The sequence below is a fragment of the Varanus komodoensis genome, unplaced genomic scaffold, assembly GCF_004798865.1.
Source record: "Varanus komodoensis strain SLA01 unplaced genomic scaffold, ASM479886v1 scaffold23, whole genome shotgun sequence".
In the NCBI taxonomy this organism is placed as follows: Eukaryota; Metazoa; Chordata; class Lepidosauria; order Squamata; family Varanidae; genus Varanus; species Varanus komodoensis.
The window spans coordinates 17,665,022-17,682,461 of NW_025335627.1; the positions used below are offsets into that span (position 1 = coordinate 17,665,022).

The 17,440-nt window shown below is 45.8% G+C and overlaps 1 protein-coding gene across 1 annotated transcript in view; it reads left to right on the plus strand.

The window, feature by feature from the left end:
* KLF7 (Kruppel like factor 7) overlaps positions 1–17,440 on the plus strand; it is a 91,984-nt gene that overhangs the window by 64,794 nt on the left and 9,750 nt on the right. Inside the window, exon 3 of the mRNA XM_044432034.1 lies at positions 8,022–8,145. Within this exon, the coding sequence (XP_044287969.1) occupies positions 8,022–8,145 (124 nt within the window). The remainder of the gene's footprint in view (positions 1–8,021; positions 8,146–17,440) is intronic.

Here is a 17,440-nt window from a genome sequence, read left to right on the forward strand (position 1 = left end):
TTGCACTTATCCACATTGAACGCCATCCTGTTGTCTCCTGCCCACTTCCATAGTCTGTCCAGATCCTTTTGGATCTGGAGTACCGGCTTCTCAGTTGTGGCCACTGCTCCAGTTTTAGTATCATCTGTGAATTTGATCAGCAGACTGTTCACCCCTTCTTCCATGTCATTTATGAAAAGATTAAACAGGATCGGCCCCAGGACAGAGCCCTGGGGGACCTCGCTTGTCACTGGCTGCCATCCTGATGATTCCCCACTAATGGTTACCCTCTGCTTTCAGTCAGTCAACCATGCCCTAATCCACCGTACAGTGCTTTGGTGTATCTCAAAACTCCTCAGTTTCTCCACCAGGATATCAGGGGGCACTTTGTCAAAGGCCTTGCTGAAATCCAGGTGAACCACATCCACTGCATCCTCTCCATCTAGTCATCTTGAAACCTGGTCATAGAAATCCACAAGATTTGTCTGGCAGGACCTGTTATTGCAGAAGCCGTGTTGTGTGGCTGCCAGCCTCCCTTCCCTATCTAGCATCACTAGATCTCTCTCTATTATGAGCCTTTCCATTGTTTTTCCTTCAATGGACGTAAGGCTAACAGGTTTGTAACTCCCCATGTCTCTTCTACCCTTTTTGAAAATTGGGACCACTGATGCCACCCTCCAGTCCTCTGGAAGCTCACCTGTTCTCCACAAGGCCTCAAAAATGGAGGCCAGCGGGCGTGAGAGAACCCCTGCCAACTCTTGGGTGTAACCCGTCAGGGCCTGGCACCTTTGTAATGTCCAATGCCCTGAGGAGCCCCATCTGTGCCCCTAAGTCCCTGGCCTCATCTAATTTCCTATGTGGATCTCCCCCGTCCAGCTTTGGGAAGAACACAGAGGCAATATAGTCATTTAGCATCTGTGCCTGTTCCCTCATATCAGTCACTGGATCTCCTTCCTCCTTATTTAGTGGTCCCACCACTTGTCTCCCTTTCCTCTTCCTATTTGCATGCTGAAAGAAGCCCTTTTTGTTGCTCTTGATATTCTTGGCAAGTCTCAGCTCATAATCAGCCTTAGCCTTGTGAAGAATCCTTCTGCAATGGGCCTCCTCCTCCCGGTATACCCTTTTGTCTATTTGCCCCAGTACCCATTTCCTATGGAGGTTCCTCTCTCGTCTAATCCCTCTAACCACCTCCTTTCACATCCATGGTGGCGCTCTCCTCCGCCTCCCCACCTTACTAACTAGAGGTATCATCAAGGCTTGCGCCTCCAAAACCTCCCTTTTGAGTACCATCCACCCCTCCTCAACTCGCTTACCTTTCAATAACCTATTCCAGGAGACTTTCCCCAGTCTGGCCTTCAGTTGGCCAAAGTTGGCCCTCTTGAAGTCCCAGCTTCTAGTGCTTGACCTGCTGCACATCCCCATTTCCCTGATCTCAAAGCAAAGGATGGAGTGATCACTGGCATCCAGATCTCCCCTAATCTATCAGCTCCTCTCTATTGGTCAAGACCAAGTCAAGGATGTTCCCCCTCCCTCGTCGCCTCTCGGACCCTTTGTGTGAAAAACCCTCCCTCTATAGCCTCTAGGAAGCAACGTGACCTGGCTGTCACCACCGAGTGAGACTCCCAAGTAATATCCGGGAGAATTGAAATCTCCCATAATTACTGTGTCTCTCCCCCAAGATATCCTTAGAATCTGACCTGTCAGGACATCATCCAGGGTCTCAAGTTGACCTGGGGGGCGATAACATACCCCCACTGTCAGGTCTCTTTCCCTGTCAAAACCCCTAAGTTTCACCCAGACTGCCTCTACCCAATCCCCATCTGTGCTGCATTCTATCTCACTGCATCCTAGCCCTTCCCTGATGTATAAAGCCACACCCCCACCCCTCTTTCCCTTCCTGTCCTTTCTAAAAAGATGATACCCCTCTATGTTCACACGCCAATCTTGCCTTTCATCCCACGTGTGATTCCCACCAGGTCATACTCTCCTATTCCCAGGAGAGCTTCAAGCTCTTCCTGCTTATTACCCATGCTCCTAGCATTAGTGTGCATGCACCTCAACTCCTTCCCACCACTTCCTTTCCTTGGAGTTCCCAGCCTCCTCCTTCCTCCCATCCTCCCTGATACCTGGCCCCTCTCTGTAGGAGTCCTGTCAGTCCCTGCAGTACCTCTAAAACCCTGCTCCCAGAGTCCTGATCCTCTCCCCACACTTGTCCAGTGCAGACATGTTTCTGGGGGGCCTAACCCCCCCCCCCGGCTCATTTTAAAGTCTTCCAGATGAAGCTCACTAGAGCATCTCCAAAGGACCTTTTCCCCATCCTTGTGAGGTGTAATCCATCTCTTGCCAGAAGTCCATTGGCAAGAAACCGAGTGCCGTGGTCAAGGAACCCAAAGCGTTCCTTCTGGCACCACACCCTAAGCCAGTCGTTCACCTCGGAGACCCTCCTGTCCCTGCCTGGCCCAAATCCCCAGCCTGGTAGGATCGATGAGAAGACCATTTGGGCTTTTAGCTCCCGGAGTTTCTTCACCAAGGTCTCGAAGTCCCTGGTGATCCTGACCACACCCTGCCTGGCTACGTTGTTTGTGCCCACATGGATCACCAGGAGTGGCTGGTGACTGTCTGAGTGAACATGACACTCCACTCTGTCCTTCACATGCTGGATGTGTGTGCCCGGCAGACAGCAAACCTCCCTTGTCTCCAGGTTGGGGCTGCACACAGCCGCCTCATTGCCCCTCAGCAGGGAGTCACCAACAACAATCAACCGCCGCTGTGTCTTCCTGGTGCTGGTGGGCGGCCGTGCCCTGGCCCTTGCCTCTCCTGCAGCAGCCCCCTTGCCACTTGTGGTCCCAGGCTGGGGGTCCTGCTTGTCCCCCAAGGCCTCATCAGCCCCAGCCTCCCCAAGTGGAGAGAACCTGTTTCCAAGCTCCAGATTGGTGCCAGGAGGAGGAGGAGTCCATGCTGACCTCCTGCTCTTTTGGGTGACATGCCTCCATGTCTCCGCAGCTGCTCCTCCCGTGGCCTCTCCCTCAACCCTCTGTCCAGAGGGGGGCTGCTCCGGGGGGGGGGGGGGCTGGAGAGCTCTCTTGGTCCTCAGGCACCTCACCTCCTCCTCTAGCAGGGTCACCAGCTTGCACCGAGGGCAAGTGTAACCCTGCCTCTCCTGGGGGAGAAGGGCAAACGTTGCAGCTGTCGCAGCGGACAGCAACACCCATGACTCCCGCCAAGGCCATCTCCTGGTCTGCCATTGGGATCCCTTCAAGACCTTACCTTGGTCCTCCGCCTTGTCTGTCCTGCAGTTCCCCTCACTCACCCAGTTCTTCCAGACAAAAACCCATACACACATACACAAGGATAAAATAAAATTTAAATTGGAGAAAAAACAAAGCAAAGCACAGCACCAAAAAACAAAACAAAACAAAAGCAAAACAAAGAAAGAAAGAAAAACAAAGCAATAAAACAAAAGACAAAACCCTCGGCATCCCAGGGAAGGGAGTCTTCAGCCACTGGTTAGATTGGTCATCCCGACATGGAGCCTTTCCGTTGTCTTACAAGCACTCACTAAACCTTTCGAGCCTTGCCACTACCGATTTATGTCTATTGTCTTGGAAGACAGCTTTCCTTGTCGCAATCAGATCGGCTAGGAGAGCTGGTGAACTTTGTGCTCTCTGTATCGATCCTCCTTACCTCAAATTTCACAAGGAGAAAGTTGTTCTACGCACCGATCTGGTGTTCCTGCCAAAAGTTGTCTTGCCGTTCCTTGTCAATCTCTACACTGTCTACTCCAGTAGAGCGTTAATTACACTCCCTTGATGTTCGTCACTGCCTCGCTTTTTAGCGATCTCGAACTGAGTCTTTTCAGAACACTAAGCGCTATTCATCAGGTTTTCCGAGCATGACAAGGGCTCCCCAAAGGGCTCCCAAAGACTCTCTGAATGGATCGTCCAGATTATTGAGCTCGCTTATCAACTCTCCAAGTTAGAGTTGCCTGTAATGCCCAGAGGCCATTCTGCAAGAGCTGTTGCAGCATCCTCTGCCTTCTCTGCTGGCATCCCGCTTCATGATATCTGCAAGGCGGCCACCTGGACTACCCCTTGCACATTTGCCAAGCATTATCACCTAGATGTTCATGCCAGACAGGACTTCTCCTTTGGTCGCACAGTCCTCTCTTCAGTCCTTCAGTGACGACACTGTCCCGCCTCCATGTGTGATAAGCTTGCTAATCACCCATATGTGTGATGCACAGAGGCCATGACGAAGAAAGGCAGGTTGCTCACCTGTAACTGTCGTTCTTTGAGTGGCCATCTGTGCATTCACACAACCCACCCACCGGCCCCAACTGGTGTCAGTGACTGGGTTTCACGGTACTGTTTTTTCCTTTGACTACAGTCCCATGTGTTATATACTCACCTTGTGTGTCTTTTAGCAGCTTTTAGGCCTGTTGAGAAATACCTGGGTTTCCCTGCCAGTTTCTGAGTTTTGTCATGTCTAATGGCTGGCTTGTCCATTTATTATCCCACAAAAGGGTAACTAGTTTGGCTCATTTAAATAGTAGAAAGGCATTGATGGGGTTATCATGTTAAAAGATGGGGACCTGAATAAGCCCCTTGCTGAGGCTGACATTGCCTGGTCTCACAGGTCTTGCTTGAGTAGATAGAGGCAGAGTTGATGGTGCAGGGCTAATTCTTTGTTTATATCTCTGTATGATGACCCATTGTTGCTAATGATTACTTCCTTTGCATCTGGAATCTGTCTTTCAATAAAATGCCAAATACCTCACCAAACATCTGTGAGGAAAAGCGAGTGATTTTTCGAGGGAAGGCCCCAGGATATGCTGAGAAGATTTTGCTTGAGAACTGTGGGTGGTAAGCAGTGTTCACTCTGCTGGGCCTGCCATGTGGGTAACTTTTTCATATCTGTCCAGTCTTGTTGATCTGTGTTGTCCATTTTCACTAGCAGAGTTTTACTGCTCGTGATGTAAACCCTGTAGGTGTTTGGTCCCTGTCCAAAAGACTAGCAAATGCAGTTATAACATGAGGTTTAGACAATGCATTGTGTCACCTGCTATGCATGGTAGCTTGAAGCATGTATATACAGATTCTAACCAGGGGATTGATAACATACGATAGCATTATTAATGCCCATTGTGTAGTTGCACAATGCTATGTAGCCTGGTCCAGGCTGTCGTTAATGATGTTGAAGTCCTGCTGTAAATCCTCAGCGGTTTCTTTCTTTTGGTTTAAATGATGACACTTTTACGATTTATCCAGCTATGATGGAGGGGGAGTATGTTTGCTTTTCTTCTAATTAGAGTAATTTTGTTAATCTACATAGTGCATGTTGCCAGTCACAAAGTATAGGAGAATGTGGCACTTTATTGGGTGCTAATGCAACACAGCCAGTGAGGTATACATCTTGGGGCCAGACCACAAGATTTGGGAGAGACTTGTGACTGGGCCTCAGAACTAGGCCTAGCACCAGCATGAATCACAGTTGGTTAAGTAAATGCCTGGGCCCTGGACAGGGACCATGGTCACCATAACTGCTGCAGCAGCAGCTCAGTTGGGCTGAGCAGAATGGCCAGAGCTAGAATTAGCGTTCTGCACCCACATAAATGAATCAACCTCCCAGGGCTACCAGCTTAAGTATGCAAGTCCTGCTTCTCATCAAGGCAGGGCTGATGTAAGTGAAATAGCGGTGCCAGCATGTTCAGGTGAGTGGCACTGCGCTCCATTGGACAGCAGTGATTGGTGGTATGGATTCCCTGAGCCCACCCATGCTGTCCTCTTGATTATGTCAGCCCTGCCCAACATGTGCATGTTGAGATGGGAGTAGTAGCATTAAGACAGCATGGGTGACCATAACTGTGGCATGCTGGCCTGGAGCTCAACTCAGTGCCCCCATAATAAATAGCCAGTAGGTGGCAAGCACTGAGCACCTGTGTGCAGGAGGAAACCACTGGGGCGTCCCACCAAGGCTTGGGTTGGACTTCCCAGTACCTAGCTAGGGTTTATGGATTTTGTTCTGTCCATTCCATTTGTGTTTCATGAATTGCCAGGTGTCTTTCAATCACCAATTGATGGAATTAGATTTTTTAAAGCCACAATCCATTCTGCCACTAATTCACATTAATAACAATGCACATTAACTAGTATGTGAATGTATGTGAGTGAACATTGGCACTAATGTGCTTGTGGGAATTAGCACAAATTCCCTCAAAAATGGAAAAATCAGTCTGCAAAATCAAAGAAAGCTGCTAGACTGCAGATTCCTCAGGTCAGATTCAGAGAAATCCAGACTTGATGGAATCTACCACAGATTACTCCAGCATCCCTTCAAGGAGCTAGGTCTCCTTGATTTTTTAAAAATAAAATAGAGCCACAGGCTCCCCATCCTATTTTCCTAATCAGAATCTCCTGCCCCAGCTGTATCTCCCCCAACTCCACTTTGTGTGTGGGGGGAGGGAGAGAACACACCAGGGGAAAAGTGTTAAATACCTTCTTTCCCAGTGCCACTGCTCAGACCACATTGGAAGCTCCCACTCTACAGCTGTATTTCCTTAAAAAAAGAGGACAATAACTATTTGGTCTTAAGTATATAAAAAGAATCAATGAAATAATGGCTTTCACTAAATGATACTTTAAAATATTTTATCCTTGATTGCACACACAACTACATATTTAGTTTGAGCATGCAGTGATCACAGTTAATCATGCAAGCTGTCAGTTGATGCACACATTGCCTCCTGTGAACAATAATGTCTTATGTGTGTGAAATCAGTGTGAGAACCTGAAAATGAAACTCTATCATGTCAGATAGCTCTGCTTTATTTTAACAATTGTTTTAAAAATGAAAATATCCAGCCATAAACCAATTTGTCTCACTGTTAAGAATCTTTTGTTCAGAAATTTATATGAGCTGGTGGTGAAATGTATGCTCAGGCTGTGTGCACACTAACTTTGCTTTCCCAAACTATAACACTCTGTGACAAAAATGCCAGTTCTGCAAGCAGAATAAATCATGCCATGTAAAAGTGTAAGAATATACTTACTAAGCTTCCATAATGCTGTTTATATTAGTGAAAGTAATAGACAAGAACAACAAAACTCAGTCCTTCAGCTGAATTCTGGACTTCTGGGTGTTACATGTTGCTGACCTCTGCACACATGAAGATGATGATCAGTTTAGATGATTAAGATGAGCAGCCATGAGAAACTTATGCTTTATTAACAGAAATACAGAGTAGGTGCAGCTGTCTGGGGCTTTGTGCTCTTGAGTCCTCCATGGCTTTTTGTGCTCACATGTAACGTAATAGGAGCACTTTGCCTTTCATGAACCACATTGATGGATCACCTCAGTTCCTGCAGAAGGGCTGGATCAGAAGGGTTTAGGGGAGCAACCCCCCCCCCCCGCTCATGGTCCCTGATGCCCACATGCCCTTCCCCCATTCTCTTTCCAGCAGATCCAAATAGAAAGCTTTTAAAGTACAGTCCTTTATTTGAGCTAGAAGTGGTTTTGTGATACCGGGTGTTTCATAAGGTTGTTCTCAAGTAGCATCTATCAAAGTAGCAGCTTTTGACCATGTGAAGAGCTGATCCCAAACTGAAGACCTCTCTTCCCTTCCTCTCCCAAAAGTTTTGGCTCCACCTGCATGAAATTTCGCATTGCTTGGGGGCCAGACTGTGGGAATGCTGGACATTACTTAATTAGCCCATTCATGAATTCACACCCCTTCTCTCCCTGTTCTAGAGAGTCTTCCCCACACCATAGGTGGTTTTGTTCTCAGCAACCCTCTGACAAGTCTTACCCATTAACCTTGATTTTCCCATGCCACATTCCAACCCCTCCTTTTCTCCTTATAATTCACATTCTGAGTCTGAGATTTCTAACTGGAAATGCTGTGCTTTAAAAGAAATGGGCCCCATCTCTACAGTCCCTAAGCTACTTGGAGTGGCCAGATACATTTGAGAAATATTGGTGACACAGAGGAACGTGGATCCAAGTTTTGCTCTGCACTAACATGCATACTTTCATCTCCTCTGCAGGTGAGAAGCCTTACAAGTGTTCATGGGAAGGGTGTGCATGGCGTTTTGCACGAAGTGATGAGCTCACACGGCACTACAGGAAGCACACGGGAGCAAAGCCCTTCAAGTGCAACCATTGCGACAGGTAATAGTTTCTATTTACTGGTTACATTTATCCTCAATGTCTATCCTTTTTTTTACTAAGGAGTTGCCCTCAAGGTGATTTAGATAAATAACAATTTAAAAAAATAAAAAGTAATCCTTACCTCTAACTCTGCCCAGCCCCCAAGGGAAAGCATTCAGGATTGTGTGAAGGCTTTGCATCTTTCCTTGCAGTTGCAGTTGTAGCCACAGGGCACAACTGCATCACTTGTCAAGGTTGATTGTACTTCTGTGGGCAGTTGCCTAGTGGGAATGCCAGTCCCTGAGCAGTAGTCCAGCCAGGTTTGGTCCCCATATTTCCAGTTACACATTTTTGGGGGGAGGCATTCCGATTGGGAAATATCTCTTTCCAAGACCTCTGAAAGTTGTCACCAGAATACGCAGTCTGGACTGGAAGGGGCAATTGGAACAAGGCAAGTTTCTCATGGTCACAGCTGGCATGTGAGCAGAGTATTATTTTCCTAAGACCTTTTTGTATCAAAGGTGAACATCTACTGGGTAGGACTGGATGGGGCAGACATCTGTCATAGCCCAGTAAAATGGAATACTTCTCATGCACTTGCTCGCTCCCACAGAGAGCACCACTGGAGGTGAAGTGCTGAGAAGACTCCAGTTCTAGATTCAATTTCTTTGGCTATGCCATACTGAATTCAGTAGGACTGACTTCTAAGTAGGAGAAATGTTCCTTTCTTTGCACCATTCTCAGCAGGAGGGTGGATGGGCTCTGATATTTACAACAGAGCATGTGTATGTACATGGACAGAAACTGAACCATCCCAGCCCTTTTCTTTTGCCCTTCTGTGTTCTGCTGTCACCTTGCATACTTTGCCTCCAGTGCACCTGTTGTCCCCCCTCATGAAATGAAAACTGCATGAAACAACTGACCACATGGGAAGGCAGACACAGAGCTTTTAGCACCCTTCTTCCACACATAACTCTTGCTGTTGCTTGTGAATAGACAGGCTTGTGAAGAACAATCATGGTTTCTCTGCCATATCTAATATGCTTCTGAGGAGGTGGCACAAGAGCAGCCAGAGAAGAAGACAAGCTTCTCAGTAGTGTCGGTTGATAAGGAGTGTTTTGATCAGATACAAAAAGAGCTCAGTGTGTTTACATCTTCCTTGAGTGGCCAGGAAAAACAATGAGCCATACACCAAAAAGTTAGGTAGAGGAACATTGTTGAATTCAAATTAAATATAGCATCCACAATCACACAAAGCACAAATAGGACAATCTAGTTACAAATTACAGATAATACATAAGGTTACAATATTGTAATGAAGCATATCAAACTTGTTGTTGTTGTTGTTAGTCGCGAAGTCATGTCCGACCCATTGCAACCCCATGGACAACATTCCTCCAGGCCTTCCTGTCTTCCACCATCCCCCAGAGTCCACTTAAGCTCACACCAACTGCTTCAGTGACTCCATTTAGCCACCTCATCCTCTGCCGTCCCCTTCTTCTTTTGCCATCTATTGTTCCCAGCATTAGACTCTTCTCCAGGGAGTCCTTCCTTCTCATTAGATGGCCAAAGTATTTGAGCTTCATCTTCAATATCTGGCCTACTAAAGAGCAGTCAGGGTTGATCTCCTCTAGGACTGACCAGTTTGATCGCCTTGGAGTCCAAGGGACTCGCAGGAGTCTCCTCCAGCACCACAATTCAAAGGCCTCAATCGTTTTGCGCTCAGCCTTCCTTATGGTCCAGCTTTCACAGCCATACGTTGCAACTGGGAAAACCATAGCCTTGACTATACGCACTTTTGTCAGCAGGGTGATGTCTCTGCTTTTTAGTATGCCGTCTAGATTTGCCATAGCTTTCCTCCCCAGGAGCAAGCGTCTTTTAATTTCTTGGCTGCAGTCCCGTCTGCAGTGATCTGGGTAATTAAATCACAAAACATCCACATCAAACAATCTCTGCAAAACTCCATGTAAACAATAAAACACAAGGGAACTGTTGGTAGGATAAAGAATGTTGGGGTTATAAACCTTTCTGTATTTGCTAAGAAGGTAATGCAGGCAATAACACTATTATCTTTTTATGTTTATATAAATATGTTTATGTAAATAGAAGTGCATTACTGTACACTCAGTATTTATTTTTATAGGCAAACAGCTATTGTTCAATTCTGTCTTTAGCATGAATGGATCCCTTGTAAGAAGTTGTTTGAACTCTTGGTTACTTTTGAAATCTGTTAATATGTAAAATTCTAAATAGGAGTACCTGGCTCAATGTACTTTAGAACATCTTCTATCACTGGTAAAATAAAATTCTTGATAAGTACGGTGGAACACACTCCCCAAACCTGATAGCACTGTCATTGCCAAGCATTAAACTTCCTAATTGATGATACTGGTCATGCCCAGTCTAAAACCGAGATATTAGTGAAGCGATAATTGAATCACATGGTTACATCTGGCTGTGCCATCTTTTAAAATCCTATTTATTTATGTAACTTGGTGAGCTGCTTTTAGAAAATTACCCTTTTTTCAGAGCTGTCTGAAGACCTCTGCTGTAATAAGGAAATGCTTGTAATGCAATCAAAGATCTATTTAGTTCCTAAGTGCCTTAGACCACCAAAGCACATGCATGTGGAGAAGGGTGTGCTGGACAGAAGCAGAGACTCACTCTAATGGGAAAGAAAGCTGGCCATTTTTCACATCCTGTCTGACTGAGCCCTGCATCGACCCCACTAAGCTTGTTCTGCCTCTGCTCTTTGTCAACACTGCCTTCCCTTGCCTTTTATGTGTAGACTGTGCTTTTGTTTGCTTAGGATGGGAGATAACATAAACTAAGATAAGATCTCTGAAGCTTTGCCCCCTCTCTGCATTCCCTTGGTTGACAAAGGAAGATTTGTCCCCTCCTCTTTGGGGGCAGTGTTGTGGGGAGAACGCCACTGCTTTCTCGTTCTTTCTGTCTTTTAAGGAGAAACCAGGCAAGTGTCTCATCTAGGGCCAGACAGTGGTCTCTGCTATAACTGACCTATCTCCTTGCTTTGTGTTGTAATAATATTCACTCCATTGAACACTGCCATCTGCATTTTACAGCAGCTACTGTCGCAAGCACCACACAGCCAGTTCTGCATGGCCAGGGCAGATTCTGGGTTGTATTTTGGAATTCCAGGTTCCAGGCCATTCAGCAAACTGCATTTGAAACTGAGGATTCAGGATACGAGAGGGAGGGTCTGTTGCTCAGAGTTCCCAATGTAACTCTTTGCATAGTTATTCCTTCTGGATTTTGGTGGTAAAAGGACTCAGCCTAATGTATGTGACGCTGGGGAGATGGAGGGGCTCCCGTACACATATCACTTTCCCAAATGATCCAGCTTAGCCTGTGGGAGAACAGAAGAGGGGAATTTATTTAGCCTCCACTGTCAGCACTTTCTGAAAGGCTTTTGAGGGGGGGGCACACAAGGTTTCGACTTCTACCCTTGCCCTCCTCTACCTCTCCTTTCTTCCATGTTGTCCTGTCATCTTCCCACAGCATTTGTAGAGTGGTGGAAAACCTTGTGTGCCCCCCCTCCTTTGAGCAATATCAAATGTCCACTCGGCCACGAGTTTTACTTTCTCTCCCCTTCTCTTTGCCTATTCATGCTCACAGGTTTGTTGTGAGGCTAAAATGAGGGGGGAGAACTATTTATGCCTTTCTGACTTCAGGGAATGGTGAGATACAATGGTAATAAATAAAACTGTATCAAAACCCAACAAATGGGTCCCAGCAAATGCATAATATTGATGCAACACCTGACCTAGACTCTGAGAATGCTGGTGCTCTGTAAAAGTGTAGGGGAGCCCATAATTTTAGTGGTTTCTCCACACTGTCATAGCAAGGGTGTACATTTTGACTGAATGGGCAGACAAAATAAATGCTTAGCAAATCTTCAGACACAGGGGGTAGATATATGTTGAGAGAAGCTTTTCCATATGAATAATCTCATTTTTCCCAATCAAATATATTATATTCGGTTTTCCCCATGTTAAGTTATCTGCACAAATGAGAGCCCTGTTGCTTATCCAAGATTCAAATTGACAGAAGGAGTTTCTTTTTTATTTAATTGTGCGGGCTTTGAATGTAACATTTGCTTTCATTACTCTTCCTCTCCATTCCCTATTCTCAGGAGCAGGCAGCTCTAATCTCTCTTAAGTTCTCATTTGTGAGAGAAAAATAAGACCCATGTGATTAACTGAATAGGGATGCATTTTCCTACTTGACAACTAAGCTGATAACAGTCCTGTTTCACTTTAAATCTGCAAAATAACTTGTGGCTGCTTTTGTTTTAACCTCTTCCAGGCTGCATTGGTCCAGTTTAGCTGTTGGGCAAAAACAGAGCACAGCCAGGGTGCCCTGAGCTTCTGTTTAAACATCCATCCTTCTCTGAATGGGTTTTTGAGATAAACCTACTCTTCTTGCAGGAATAATCCAGGGAAGACTTTTCTAGATCCAAAAGAGTTTACCATGAATGCCAGAAAGGGTCACTGGATCAATTTGATAGTGTTTGGTTAGCCTGTGGGAAACTGAGCCAGCCATGCAGGAAAACCACAGGCAGTACGTCCCCCACCCTAGCATGGGAGGAGATGGGAATTGTAATCTAATTCCCATCCAATGGAAGGCCCCAGGTTGGGGAAGGCTGCTGTAATAGGTTGTTGTGGGTTATGGTAGGCAGTGTGCCAAACAGTAGAATAAGATAATCATATTGCTGGTAAACATGGCACACATTTGTGAGAAGTTGGCAGGTGGATGCATGTCATTGTTCTCTCCAGACTTTTTTTTGATGTGGTTAACCATTCTGATCCAGCACTTCTTCACTGTCTTGAGCCTGTTTGCTATGTGATGGTTTGAGGTTGTGCTTTAGTCATGCAGAAGTCTCTGCCTTGCTGTGCATTATAAGTATGTACCTGTTAGGTGCCCTGGTGTTGTGAGTGCCTTTTCAGTTGTAGCACCCCACTTGTGGAATTCTCCTCCCTGAAAGACTCACCTGACAACTGCATTACTATTTTACATTGAAGGGCAGTGTAGATGTGTTTTTTTAAAAATGGAGACTCCTGATAGGAACAGTGGATTTCCCATTTCACTCTCCTCCCCACGACCCAGCAACTTGTTGTTCCAGCTGTATCTTACATCTTGGGCAAGCACAGTGTCATAAGTTGGTGAAGTGCCATGCTGCTTTCCAGCATCAGCAGGGCATGTAATTTGAGTGGCATGTTTTGGAGGCAGAAGCAGGGAGCCAGATGTAGCACCAAGAAGAGCTGAAAGAGAATCTTTTTAGTGCCTCAGGGACCGTTTCAATAAATGGCCTGCTAGTTTTGCTAGGTATTTCTGTTGAAAGACTTTATATGCTTGGGAGAGATCTTGCATGCCATATGAAATATAATCTCCACCCCACCCCTGGAAATCAAGGTGAGTGGAGAACCAAGCTGCCACCACAGCTTTTTCTATGACAGAGCCCTCTCTCTTTCCTCTTAGTGCAATTAATGTTTTTCAGGTGATCATGCATAGCAAGCAGGTCCAAGAATGCATATGTGTCACTGTCTTGGGGTAAAGCAATAGTAGTTGTTATATTACATTGCATTTCTGTAGAGCCCATAGCCAAAGCTCTCTGGGTGGTTCACAACATTTTAGTCACCCATTCACATTTCATCCCTGCCTGACCCTGCTTAGTTTCCAAGATTAGGTAGGATCAGGCACTTCAGGCTATTTGGGAAATGGAAGTAATAAGCAGTGACAGGCAGCAAAACTGAAGGTGCACAAACAGTCACAGTGGGCAAGAGTTGAACTCTGTTGAACTAGATGAGTGGTGGTCAACACATCACACATAGTTCTTCAGGTTGCTAAAATTTATGAATGTGTCAACTGCTTTCAGTACTTTTGTGGTTTTCCCCTTCAATTTAAACAATGTAAGGGACACACATAGTATTTTTTGTATTTTCTTAGAAATGTTCCAGTAAAATGTTCAGCATAAAAGGAGTCACATTAAATGTGCTTTAATTTTCATCCTCAAATATTTCAGACAAAATATGTGGCATGTTGGGGCAAAAGAAAAGAAAAGCACTGTCACTTTGAATTGGGACAACACACACACCCAAAGCTAAAATATTTTATCTCTGTTTATTAAATGCAGGTAAAATAAACATGCACAATTAAAGGACTCCCTAGGGCAGGCCAAAAGTAGCTCTCCAGATGTTGTGGACTTCCATCATTTCTGACCATTATGGCTTCTGGGAGTTGGAAGTCCAAAACACCTGCTCCCTACCCAGCCCTTGCTAGGGCATCAGAACCTTTCCCAATTACCTGCCTTTCCTGATTCAAAAAATTTCAACAAGCTTGCACTCCTATCTGTTTTTCATGTTTTTTTTTCTTCTCCAATGCTCACTGAATTATAGCCTCTTTCCTGCTCAAGCATTCCTGCTCTTTTTTAATATTTCAAGTGCTTGAGCTGTTTGCATACTTCATCTCAGGCATCCTTACAACAGCCAGGTAGGTTTGGTCTGGGTTATCTCCAGAACACCAGTGAACATGCTGAAGAGGAGAAAGACTGGCTTGTCTAAGGACAACTGGGTAGTTTATGGTTAGCTGAGATTTGAGCCAGGCTTTCCACCTACATATTGTCATTTTATGCATCATGAATAGCACCTTACCTTTCTGTCATCCTTCCATTACTCGCTTTTATCTTGGTCACAAAGCAACTTGACCATGCGGCTGCGTTGCATGTACAGAGAGAAGCATAAAATCGGCTGCTTTGTCCTCTTCCAGGTTCAGGATGCTGGAAAAAGTATTTCCCTTGCAACAGAGACTTTATATTGGGGAAGTCTCTGGACTGGAATACAGTGCTCTGTATGTGCACTGGAAGTAGCTGCTAGTGCCATAGCCCTTATGTGGCCAAGCAGCAAGGTGTCCACTGGGCTCCTGCTCAGTCTTACTTGAGTTTCCCTATGAGTGGACTGACTTGGAGGACAGAATAGCTTCTTGGAGCTGCTGCTCTTTGCGCTGCCTTGCAACAGGCCTGCCATGGACTTGGAGCATTCCAGACACCAGTTTCTGTGGGATCAGCATTATTGTATTACTGGGAACTGGCACCTTGAGAAAAAAGTAGTGTGAATCTTCCTTTTTTGTTTCCTTTATAGCTTAAGGGTGTGTATGAGGTTATTTTAGATGTATTTAATTGAACAGAGATTTGTCTTAATTCATAAAAATAGGATTTTTTCTTTAAGACATTTATATAAATCTCACCAACTGGTATCAGAGGTACCCTTTTTAGGAGTTGAAGTTATCTTTAAACAATCAGTCCTTAATATCTGGCTGCTATTACTAAAGGAAAGCTCAATTTCAGTGTCAACTTGATTAAAATGAAAGGGTATAATCTTCTATTTTATGTGAGAGATGGGGTATTTTGCCAAGAAAATTGTATGAAATGTTGCAGTATCAAAATGCCTACTAGGGCCTATATTTCTGGCAATCATTCAAAATAGCTGTTTGCTATGGCATTGCTAATAGCTAGTGTGTGTTGCTTTGTCAGATTTAACAGACTTGGAGGGTTTGCTGCGCCAGGACTTATTTGGTATGCTGCTGCGAGTAGAAAATTCTAGCTTTAGCAAGCCTTCTGAATTACAACACATAGATTATACTAAAGCTTTCTTGACTCCCACCAAAGAAGGCAACGTAGTGTTCTTTCTTGGAACACAAAAGTTACCCAAGATTCTAGTTTACTGGCCCAATGAAGATTTGCTGTCTGCTATTTGCATTTCTGACATGAGAGAAGTCAGAGCTTAAGGGAACATGGTAGCCCTTTCCCCTGCCATAGACATTTGGTAGTGGATGAGGATATTGCCTTCAGAAATAGTCAGTTCTTTGTCGTGGCCTCTGTGTATCACACATATGAGTGTGCTCCTGCACAGTGCCTGTAGCCGGGAAGATTTGAAAGCTTAAGGCTTTTGTCGGGAACTCTGCACCTCTCCCCACAGTATGAGAAGGCAGGGTGCCCACTATTTTCCCAGTCTTCTTGCGACCTCCATTCGCTGTGCCTTGAGCCTTTCATCTCTCAATTCGTAGCTATATTGTGTATCTTGATCCCTTTTGAACCGTTGCTCTCTGTTCTCTTAGCTTTCTGGTTAAGATTTCCAAGTTATTCATCCCTCCCCATTAGAAGTTTTCTTCCACTCCCCCCTTTTTTACCCTTCCCCCCGCCGAAAAAGTTTATTCTCGTACATTTCTCAACTTCGTTATCTTCTCCTTTTCAATCTCGATGGCTCAGCTTGCGGCTTTCCATAAGTGTTCTCAGTGTGGGGCTAAGATGTCCCCCACTGATCTGCATGACCTGTGCCTTCTTTGTCTTGGAGAAGGTCACTGGACCTATAAATACGGCCATTGTAAGGCCTTCACCAAGCAGGCGTGAAAAATCAGGAGAACCGCCTGTGCAAGCTTCTCTGGGACAAGGCTTTGGTTGCATCTGATCAACTGGTGGCCCAATCCACTGCACAGCCCTCCTCTTTGGCTGCCCCTCCGCCCCACCCATCAGCTGATGGTGCTACTCTGCCGGAGGACAAACTCTGCACTAAGTCTCCTCACAAACAAAAGGAGAAGAGGAAGCACAGCAGATCTGACAAGTCCTCAGACCATAAGAAGCCTAAGACGGACAAGACGGCTCATAAGACCAAGAAGGCTGACCAGCCCTGTCATCGTGATTCGGGTTCGTCTGGCCCGTCGGTCCCAGCAGCTGCTTCTGTACCAACACCAACTGGACTGGCTCTCCAACTGGCGATGCAGGTGACCCTGCCAGGGTCCCTGCAATGGGTTGCTCCTTCTGTCTTGTCCTCACCAGATCGTCAGGAGGCAGCCATACTGGGATCGATTTCCGATGGAGAGATCCAGAATTCTCCGCAGATGGCTTTTCCGATGGCATGCTCACCTACTCTGCAGCCTTCGCCTTGAGGCTTATCCAAGAGCCCCACCTCAGTAGGTGCGGCACCAGCAGCATGCTTCCGTCCGTCCCTCCAAAGAATAGGTGCAAGCACTGCATGGATCTGCCCATTGTGAACCATGGGACAACTATGCACCATATAGATATTATCCATCGGTACGCCAGTGTACACTGTCTCCGATCCTGAGGGATGCTCCATCGACATCTGCGGCAGTTCAGACCAGGCGCCCTTCCTCGCCGGCTGACTCCTCCTCCAGTCCTTCGCTCCATTACGATTCGGAGTCAGAGGATTCGGATGTAGCATCCACCTCACCGGATGCCGTGATCACCACACAGGGTCCCAAGGAGTTGTGTTTGACATTTGGG